This window comes from Chanodichthys erythropterus, chromosome 15 (assembly GCF_024489055.1).
Source record: "Chanodichthys erythropterus isolate Z2021 chromosome 15, ASM2448905v1, whole genome shotgun sequence".
NCBI lineage: Eukaryota > Metazoa > Chordata > Actinopteri > Cypriniformes > Xenocyprididae > Chanodichthys > Chanodichthys erythropterus.
Window position 1 is genome coordinate 16247835 of NC_090235.1, and position 11575 is coordinate 16259409.

The following is an 11575-nucleotide window of genomic DNA, read 5'->3' on the forward strand; positions in this document are numbered from 1 at the left end:
AACATGTATTTAATTCAAAATATATAATTTACAAAATTTATCTAAAAAAATGCTATAAAAATCAAACCCACATGTCTAACCAAACTGTAGTAGAAGTTGATTACACAAATATTGAAGTTCCCATGAGATTTTGTTTAGAGAGAGTTTTGATTATAAAATATTGAAGTAAATTTTGTAATATGAAACATGACAACTCCTACTAAAAGGAACTTAAGTTTTCATTATAAAATAATGTCTGATTTCAAACTAGTTTTCACAGGATAAATACTGAGGGTGTAAACCTTCTAATGAGACTTAATTTATAATGATTAATAAAATATGTGATAGAAAAAAAAGCAATAAAAAAAAGGGTGCTAACAGCTAAGAAGTTAAAGAAATTGTTTGTTTTATAAATTATTTGATTATATATATATATTTGATATTACAGTGTTTTTCTATATTCCTGACAGTAAATTAAGTGGCAACAAACCTATATAAAGTTTCAGTCATGGATAGAAAACAATGTATGTGTTCCACTTTACAAGAACATGAAATACTAATATGCCCATAATTATAAAATGCTCGTTTTTCAAATTATTTAGCCAAAGTCTTTAGTTGAATGCTGATTATTATTGAAGCAATGCAATGCAATGCAATGCAATGCAAAAAAAAAAAAAAAAAAAAAAAAAAATGGCAGAGAATCCAGAAAATGGTTTTCTTTTAATAGAGCTTGCATCTTAAGCATACTGTAAATGCATCTGACTAGTAGTGACAGTGAAAATCAAGTATAGTGTTATTTCAGGCAGGCCACGTCAGAAAATGAAAATATTTAAAGTTATTTGAAGTGAGGAAGTAAAGAGAGACCCACAGAAGAGACTATGTGCAGAAATGACAAAGGTAATCCATTTTAATTGATTCAATTTAAAATGTATTAAAACTATTTTAAGTGTATGTTTTGTTTTGATTTTTAGATTTTTTTATACACTGAACAAAATTATAAACGCAATACTTTTGTTTTTGCCCCCATTTTTCATGAGGTGAACTCAAAGATCTAATACTTTTTCTATGTACACAAAAGGCCTATTTCTCTCAAATATTGTTCACAAATCTGTCTAAATCTATGTTAGTAAGCACTTCTCCTTTGCCAAGATAATCCATCCACCTCACAGGTGTGGCATATCAAGATGCTGATTAGACAGCATGATTATTGCACAGGAATAAATAAAATATGCAGTTTTATCACACAGCACAATGCCACAGATGTCACAAGCTTTGAGGGAGCTTTTAATTGGCATGCTGACTGCAGGAATGTCCACCAGAGCTGTTGCCCGTGAATTGGATGTTCATTTCTCTACCATAAGTCGTCTCCAAAGGTGTTTCAGAGAATTTGGCAGTACATCCAACCGGCCTTTTGTGTAAATAGAAAAAATCTTAGATCTTTGAGTTCAGCTCATGAAAAATGGGGGCAAATACAAAAGTGTTGTGTTTATAATTTTTGTTAAGTGTAATAATAATAATAAAACCAAAAAAAGGACACTTTGTAGGATTCAGTGAAGTATGCTTCTGGCAAAAAAAAAAAAAAAAAATCCCAAACCTATAAGCAGTGACAGAAAATTTTACAGAACCAATACCCTTAAAGGCAATAAGTTGTTATAATAATAATAATAATACTAATAATAAACCCAATTATGATGCTTGAAACAGCTTTTTAAAAATCATTTATGTCTGCCATTATTGAAGCGGTCTTTAATTTTTGATAATGTAAATTGTGTACATTGTGCCCATGTTTACTTTGTTCTTCCTCATTTAAAGTAAACCCAACAATAAAGTACATTAAACTGCACAAATGAAAGACTGTTTACTTTGAGCACACATCCTTTTCATACTGACATGAACATTTGAATAATTTTCCCTTGTATGCCAGAAAAAGTGTTGTGATATAGGAACATAAATAATGATATTATTATTTTAAAATCTAAATGTTAGCATAACAATTATTACATTGATCAGTAAATGGAACTGAACTGTATCTGAATTCATCTTAAGTCCTGTTAACTTGTAAATGTTGTAAGAACTTCACACTAATAAAGTGTTTTGTATAGAGATTGTCAGTTACTTTGCATAAGATCATCATATACTGACAAGCATGAATGTAATGGAGGATTTTTTGAGTTTAGCTTTTCAATCCAATCCTGATGCAGAGCATGCTGGGAAATCCATGTCAATAAAAATGATTCATGTTATCCCAACTCAAAAGCACAAAACGTTAACTTTCATTTACAGTTTTAAGTGAGTTGAGTGCAATGAAATCAAACGATGCAACTCATTTCAAATAAGTAAATTGAACAAGCAGCAAAAGTATTTGGAGTGTTTTAAGTGTCTTGTTGTGACAAATATTTTATAAAATTGTAAGTTTGTCTCTGTAGTATTAAAAACACAGAAAGTGATAAAAAGTGCAGGTCAACGTTATTTATTTTAATATAAATAAAACTGTAGTTACTGCATTATGATTTAAAATCATTAAATTATTAAATAATTATTGCATCTAGGTAGTTTGACAACTCAGATCTCTATAATTCTATTCCTGCAAAACACATGGCATAATGCAAACAAAACCAAATACAATTTAAATTCACTCAACTACAGAAGATCATTGTTTACATCCTGATCATAAGAGCACACATTAAGTATTTGAACACATGATGAGAAATTTCTGCACAAGCAACTTCTGTTCACAAGGAACAAATATACTGATGAAATGTCTAACATGAATGAATTAATATAAAATCATCAGCAAAATGTGCAAATGTAATAATTAAATTAATCTTTTCCCACTTCTTTTATTTTTATTCCCACTTCTAACATACAGATGAGTGAAAGTGCCCATTAAATAGAAATGAAGAATAAACTCAAATAAATGAAAGAAAATCTTCCATATTTCTGGAAGAGAACAGCAGTGAATTAAGTGCATGTCTTTTTTTATCTGAAATTTTCTGATACCTGATTACAATCCAATAACTATGTCAAGTCACCTTTATGTGTAAAGTGCTTTTTACAGTACAGATTGTTTCAAAGCACCTTCACAGAGATAAACAGGAAAAATACTATCACTACTCTCAGTGATAGTATATACTAAAATACTAAAATCACTACTCTCAGTGGTGGTTATGTGTAGATTCCTCAGGTAGAGCGTGCAATTGCAGTGCATTACTGCTCGCAAAGTGCCACCACTGCCTCCCATCCAAGGCCTGTAAGTTCTCAGCCATCCTTTCCACCAAGGCTGACAGTGCTGATGGACAGGTTGCCTCCACCCTGCATGCTATGGCCCTCCTGCAAGTCCATCAGGCCAAAGCACTAAAGGAGCTGCAAGAGGGTAGTTGCAGAACTGCGTACACCTACTGACCTCACCCTTAGGGTGACAAAAGTTACCATGCAGGCCTTTTGCCAGGTGATGTCCACCTTGGTGGTCCAGGAATGTCATCTCTGGCTGAAACTGGTTGAGATAAAGGAAGCTGACAAATTTTGCTTTCTCAACGCCTCTTAAAGTGTTAGTTCACCCCAAAAAATGAAATTTCTGTCATTAAGTACTCACCCTCATATTGTCCCGAACCTGTAAGACCACTGTTTGTCTTCTGAACACAAATTAAGATATATTTGATGAAATCTGAGGGTATCTGATCCACACATAGGCAGATTGGATGTACACTCGAAATCAGAGAGGAGTGTGGGTATAAAGTAGTGAACGAAAGTAGGGAATGAAATCGTTCACTCAGAACACTCAGACACCCGATATAGTGCACTATATAGTGGATAGGGGGTGGTTTCGGACACAGCTTGGCACTCTAAATCATAAATCCTCTCCTTGGCCTCATGGGATAGTACAGTTTCCATCGTATGCGCACTTCAGAATCTTGCCAAAAGACATAGATTATCCGGGTACTTTTTGCCTATTCTTTTTATGAGTACTGTGAATTCAGACATACTTTTGACACACACTGTTTTCCACCTACTAGGAGGGAAGTATGCAATTTCGGATTCAGTCTTATTGTAAATAGAATCTATTGATATTTAAACTGTGTAAATAGCATCTATCACTAAGAAAATATGCTAGTTTCACTTCAGTGTAAAGACTGTATAATCTCAGATTGCATCTATCGCTATTCCACTTAATGTAAATAGAATCTATTGTTTTTTGCACTTAGTGCAAATAGCCGCTGTCGTTATATTTACTGAGCGCTACATAGTTCTTCCTTCTTTAATGAAAGTAAGCACAACCAAAAAGTACCTAACCGCACACGTGACAATGAATACTGTTTACACTGAGCACACAACCTTTCTAACTACAAAACAACATATTAATCATGTTTTGTGTATCAGGAAAAGCGTTTCAATTTTACTTTTTAAAAATTTTAATGAAACTGTAGCACAATAAAACACTGTAAATAAAACCAATAAAACCAACACAATATATATATATATATATATATATATATATATATATATATATATATATATATATATATATATATATATATATATATGACAATAAAGTTTTTTTTTTTTTTTGTAATAATTACTTAATGCAATTCATCATTGTGCAAAAAAAGTGTTTTTATGTGTGTTTCCTGAAATAAAGTTAACTTTGGCCAAATATATGAAGTGTTTCTATTTAATGGAGAAAACAAATCACAGAAGTGTAAAATTAAAGTAAACTTCTTAAAGAAGAATCTCTACCAGTGGTATAGCATACATAGGAGGACATTTAAAGGCAAGTACAAACATTTTCTCAGTGTTACTTGATAGAAAATAGGAAAAGCCATTTTATTGTGTTTGTCATAGCTTGAACATTTCTGGCCTCTCCCCTGGATTGCAGGCTGCACTCTTCACAAATCACATTATAATGATGTCATGAATAACACTGAAGCTTCGAGGCGCATATCAAGCACACAGCACAGTCTCCAAGCCCCGTATCAGGGAGTGTATTGGTCTCACATAGTTACCTGATCGATGACAAAACAAAGCCTTAGTTTCTGTCCAATCACGTGGTTAATTGTCGCTTTGCATGTTGGAATAATCAAACCCCAAAATAAGGTTCAAACTAGGGCTGTCACGATATCGGCTTACAAAAATGTAATAGATCCATTTAATGTTGTTTTTTTATATCAGATAAGGCTTATTTGGTTGGGAGGGACTTAATTCAACAATAAATAGAGCATCATTTCTGAGCCCAATATTATTCGACTAGACCCTCTTCACAGACTGCTGGTGTGTATTAATATTCATATCTATGTTTAATAGCACATTTTTTGTTTGAAATGTTTTGATGGCATAATATTCTTTATGTGAATAAATGATTGGATAAATAATACATATAACAGTTGTTTATAAAAAAAATACTATTAATTACATTTATTTATTATATAAAAATATATATAAATATTTTGTTTAAAAGCAGATAACTGCTGAACTGTGAAGGTCTTCTGTGAGGTTGATACATTGATACGTATTCCAGGTGAGTTGAATGTTTATGCACTCTCTACCTCTAATAAATCAAGTGAGTTTGTTGATCATTAAGAGCAGCTAGTTTAAATTACATTAAAAACATCACAGTTACTTATTGCACAGTGTGTTTCATTAGGTGGCAATTGTTCAGTCTATCGAATGGACTGAATATACTCAGTTATTCTATATCACTAAACGGAATATTGAATAAATTTGTAATTTAATACGACTTGTATTATTAATAGTAAAAATGACTATACCAGTCACTTAATTAATCGCAACTGTTCTGACATAAAGAAGGCCTTTTTAGTGAAGAAGCTGTTAGTGGTGTTTCTTTGAGAGCATGATATGCAAATGAGGTTTTACTAATAAAACTAAACTTTTAAATTGGACAATTCAAGTTGTAAAGATATGGTATATAGTAGTCTAGAAGTGTCTTTTTGCACTCTCTGCAGTTCAATAATGACCAAAGAACAATCAGCAAGAATCCTTTTGACAAGACAATTAGTTGGCGGTGTCACTTTGTAAAAGAAAGTTTTACATTCATACTACATGCGTATATTTGTTCATATACAGAACACTCGCTCCAAACGTGCATTCCTATCCACCTTATTTTTATAGTTTACTGCACTTTGATATTCTTCTCATTATTTTCCTAAATTGGAAGTCTCACACATTCACAGAGATACCTTAAATCTGCATTGACAAATAAGGTGGATAGACTAAACCACATCATACAAATGTGCATGACTTCACCATTTACACAGATTCCCACTTTTGCAGCTTACACAGAGATGACAACGGTATCGTTTTCAGAAACTTGCACTTTGAAACCCATTTTCAAAAGTGTGCATTTTCAGGCCACCAAACGCATAAGTTTTCCGTTTTTAGTTGACAATGATGTTGTGTAAACACAGCCACCCCTGACACAAAGGCATTTAAAATACAAAGAACGGAGGCAGGTTAGTCACGTTACACATACTTTACTCTAAGTCATGGGGTTCTTCTATCTTTACAATAGCGATATATGTGTTTCTTTGTTTAAATGCAGATGATAAATTGAAAATTATTCCTTCATATGCTGAGATGAGGTGATGTGTTGTTGTGTCTTATATCAGGATGGCCATACGTGTGATTGTGTTTCTAACACTTTTTACTGGGCTATGCATCGCTGATACTAAAGGTATGTTTAGAATAATACAAGTAAAAATGCCTGGATTTAAAAATCTGTAACCATTGTGTATCATTACATATCAATCAGATTAATTTATTAAAATTATAGGCTGAAACATGGTAATTTAAAGCTTGTTATTTATTTATTTATTTATGAAGAAACAGGGAATCTTGCTTTTGGAGCCATAGCTGTCCAGTCTACCACATACCCTCAATCAGGAGCTCAAAATGCTGTGGATGGCAACAGGAATTCAGTTTTCAGTCGACAATCATGCAGTGCGACTAATGCAGACAGGGACCCCTGGTGGAGAGTTGACTTGCTGGAAGTCTACAAGATAACCAGAGTTAGCATCACTAATCGTGGAGATTGTTGTCCAGAGAGAATAAATGGTGCTCAGATCCGTATCGGCAGCTGCTTGGAAAATAATGGCAACAATAATGAGCTGTAAGTATTGTTTCTCTCTTAATACTTACACAAATGGTTTGAAAATGAGTAAATAAGATAAAATTACTTTGAATAAGTCCTTGCCTTTGACAGAAGTATATTTAATATGCTTCATGCCGTTTTGATACGCACCTCTCTATTTCTCTGTTACTGTGTGTCTTCACAGGGCTGTGACTGTTGAGTCCATCCCACCTGGAGAGACAAAAACATTTGAGTTTCAGCCTATTACAGGGCGATATGTCAACATTTTTATACCTGGACGCAATGAATATCTCACACTGTGTGAAGTTGAGGTGTTTGCAGGTGAGGGTCAGAGAGAGAAGCAGACTATGTGATAGTATTTATGTACTTATTAATGTGTTTATAACTGTTATTATTTTATTAACAGACAACTACACACCTTCGTACACTTGTTTTCTAACCCAAAGTAAGTGTTTTTCATTACTTTGAATGTTGTTGTTAGAAATATAATATAATAAATAATAAATAACCAAATAAATAATTAGATGAACATATTGATTTGAGTTTAAAATGCTTTAAATTCTTACTTGTTTATTATCTTAGAATCCATTACAGTGTACAAAAACATTTATTAACAATCATTCGGGCAACTAGACAAACACTACAGTACTCTTAATACTAAAAATAATTCAATACAATCAATAACTAAAACAGAGACGACAGAGAGTGAGTCTGTGGTGTGATACAAGAAACATCAGAGAAAGACACAGCATTACTATTGATGACGGTCATTATCTGGAAATATCAGACCTCAGAATGTCAAGACTGACCAATCAGAATCAAGTATTCCAGAGAGCCATGTAATAATCATTTGGATTACATAGCTTAGCATTATTTTGCCCATTATCTTGTAATTATACTTTAACACATTAAAATACAAAAGAAAAGAATAATAAAAATATTGTTTATTATTTTGTGTTAAACAGGGAATCTTGCTATTGGTGCCAGAGCTGTCCAGTCTACCACATATCAATTAACCGTTGCTAAGAATGCTATTGATGGCAACAAGAATTCAATTTTCAATCTTGGGTCATGCAGTGCGACTAATGGGGACAAGGACCCCTGGTGGAGAGTTGACTTATTGGAAGTCTATGAGGTAACCAGGGTTAGCATCACTAATCGTGGAGATGGTTTTGTAGAGAGAATAAATGGTGCTCAGATCCGTGTCGGCAACAGCTTGGAAAATAATGGCAACAATAATGAGCTGTAAGTATTGTTTCTCTCTTAATACTTACACAAATGGTAAGAAAACGAGTAAATAAGATAAAATTACTTTGAATAAAATCCCTTTAATACAAACTTTACTTTGACAGAAGTACATTTAATTCAATGCTTCATGCCGTTTTTATACATCTCTCTATGTCTCTGTTACTGTGTTTCTTCACAGGGCTGTAACTGTTGCGTCCATCCCACTTGGAGAGACAAGAACATTTGCTTTTAAGCCTATTAAGGGGCGATTTGTCAACATTTTCATACCTGGCCGCAATGAATATCTCACACTGTGTGAGGTTGAGGTGTTTGCAGGTGAGTGATAAAAGGAGGGAGACATGATGTGTAGACATTTGTACTATATGTACACTGTTAGCCCGGATAAGTTGAATTTACTTAAAAAATTTGAGGAAACTGGTTGCCCTAAAAAAATTAAGTAATGATTAAGTAATGTGAACTTAATAATTCGAGTTCATTTAACTTAAAATGTTTTGTGATATTAATTACTTTGTAGTTATTACAACAAGTATATTTAAGTTCAATGTACTAAGCAAGTTAACTTGCCACCAATCAAAATTCATCCATGCCTCCCATCATGCATTGCTGCATGAATAAATTATGAGCTGAATTGTCTTAGTAATTTTCTTTATTCTCACTATTTAAATTTTGCTATTTTTCTGTGACTTTTTAGTAGCTTGTTTTCTAATGTTCAGAGTTGATCTGTTTATCAGAACATGTTGCTTGTCACCGTCGTTGAGATTCACAGGCTGATTCTTGATGTCTGTATGTGCCTAAAATATATATATATTTTTTTTGTGTGTGATAAGGACAACTTTAAAAAAATTGTATTGTTGATCTTCTGCTGTAGAATCACAGTGCTGCTGTAATCAATAATGTAAATCTAACTCAGAGATTGGACTCTAAATGAGTTCAGTGATTCAGATCAAATAATGATTATGTGAAAACATAACCAACACCACCTGATCATCTTTTAACTTTGCTTGTCTGGTTGGTTTTATTGCAGTTAAAACTGCCCAAACAAAATCTAATATTAAAAAGTTAAGGGTCAAGAGCTCAACTAAAACAAACCCTGTCCCTCGATGATGGTGACTTAAAAATTGTGATTTTCTCCTAGTGAAAAACTATAAAAAGGTAAATGTTAGGAAAAAATGTCTGTAGAACAGCCAAAACAAATGTTCCAACTGCTCATCAACAGCTCCTTGAATTCACACACACCACGACAAAATGGCGTCATTACCTGCCGCAAACCAGTGTGAAGGAGGCGTGGTCAGGAGAAAAACTTCATAATTTAAGTGCATTTAACTTACATTTATTAACACATTCAAATACACCCACAAATTAGTAGAATTTACTTATATTTTATAAGTAATGCAACCAAACTTAAATATTTTAAGTATATTGTAATTATATTTTTAAGTAAATATAAAATCCGGGCTAAGAGTGTACTATTTATACTATGTGTACATTCCCTTAATGATTGTTTGTTCTGTTTTCATTGCCAGATTAAGTGGAATGAGATGATGTTACACCACAGTTCACTGATCCTATAAGCAAAATACCAAACTACTGTTTTCTGAGCAATACTAATATTGAACTTTTTTCATTGTTTTCATTTTATCTGTGCACCTTTTATTCTTCAGATAAAAGATAAGTTTCAGTGCACATTCAGTAAAGGAATGAAATGGTTCTTAAAATGTATCTATCTTTTACCCGTCTTTGTCTATCTTTGCTTTCTACATGAATAAATGACTTCAGCATTGCATGTTGTATTTCATGTTTCTGGATCAAAAAGGCTCATTTAGATATTCACAATGAGGAGGAGGTGTAGTGTTACAGAACTACCCATCTAGAGTTGAGGAGCTGGAAGCAAAGTAAAGAAAAATTGCATTTTTCATAAAAGAGAAAGGGAAAAAAGAAACATGGATAGAAAGAGGATGTCAAACCTTCTGTCCCAGGATTAACAACACAACCACCAATTCAACCAATATTAACTTTTAATTTTCTGTTATAAAGAGTAAAAAAAATAAATAAAATAAAACCTGCACAAGAGTAATAATAACCATAACAGAAATATCAGAAAGAATAGTAATGAAAATAGGAGCAATAGCCTCAGAGGAGATCCAGGCCAAAATAACCCAGAAATCTCTCTAAATTACCTGGAGAAAGATAGAAAATCCAGAAAAATAATTGTCATAACTCGGCGGAAATTAAAAAGAAATTAAAAATCAGACACACAATTACTAGAGGCATCAATAATAATCAAAAGGTGGACATTTATTAATAAGCAATTTAATTAATGTTTAATTATTATTCATTAAACCTATTAACGTATGTTCATTTATTAAACATATTAATAAATGTTAATTTCCAACATACTTTGGGTTCAAGCAATATTAAACAATAGTTGAGTTTAAACAACCCAAAATCTGGGTGTAACGCCGGGTTCACAAGCAGCGCGTGAGCGTGAACTGCAGCTGCAGAGACGCGCGAGTGTTCACACTGGAAGCGTTTGTACAGCATCACAGCAGCTGCTCGAAGCTGCATATAAAGTGAGCATTTCTTTACAAAGACAGCTATAAATGTGTTTTTATAATTGGTCATTGTTAAACTTGATAGTCTTGAAAGTTTGTTAACATGCAAGGTGTACAACACTCACAAATAAACATAAAGCCTAAATAAAAATAAATAAATAAAAGCCTCCTGTCATCAATTGCTGCACACGAATGAGGTAAGCTTTGTGTTTTACATCATCCGACGCATGAACATGTTTACAAGACTGCAAACTCGGCGAAAAAGACAGCAAACTCGGGTTTGATTTGGGTATGCAAGAGCCTATATGGCTGTCTGTGTAATAACTAAAATAATGTTTATATATCATATTTTCTGGCTAGTTTAGTTTAGTTTTCTATAATAAACCATACTTTAACCCAAACTGAATAATTAAAAACACGTTTAAATGAGTAAATCTTCTATAAATATTTTTTTAATATTAATTTTCTCTCCTGACATACTTCAGTTCTTGTTAAAACACACTAGATATGCTTATTCTGTGCATTTTGAGTACTTTTTGTGTGAAATCACTTTTATTTTGTCCATCAAAGGTGTACTTTCACTTTAATTGAGCGTTAGCAGAGCAGCAAAAATAGACCCAGCGCCGAAACGATCGCGGCACTTCTGCTTCTGCTCTGCTCCTGCTCCGCGCAGCCTCTGCGTGCGGTGTGAACG

The 11575-nt window shown here is 33.0% G+C and overlaps 1 protein-coding gene across 1 annotated transcript in view; it reads left to right on the forward strand.

The window, feature by feature from the left end:
- Positions 1-10039, forward strand: part of LOC137001982 (uncharacterized) — a 33453-nt gene extending 23414 nt beyond the window's left edge. Inside the window, exons 6-11 of the mRNA XM_067361378.1 lie at positions 6820-7099; positions 7266-7402; positions 7488-7526; positions 8047-8326; positions 8508-8644; positions 9853-10039. Coding sequence (XP_067217479.1) covers positions 6820-7099; positions 7266-7402; positions 7488-7526; positions 8047-8326; positions 8508-8644; positions 9853-9857 — 878 coding nt within the window. The 3' untranslated portion in view covers positions 9858-10039. The remainder of the gene's footprint in view (positions 1-6819; positions 7100-7265; positions 7403-7487; positions 7527-8046; positions 8327-8507; positions 8645-9852) is intronic.
- Positions 10040-11575: the final 1536 nt, after the last annotated feature.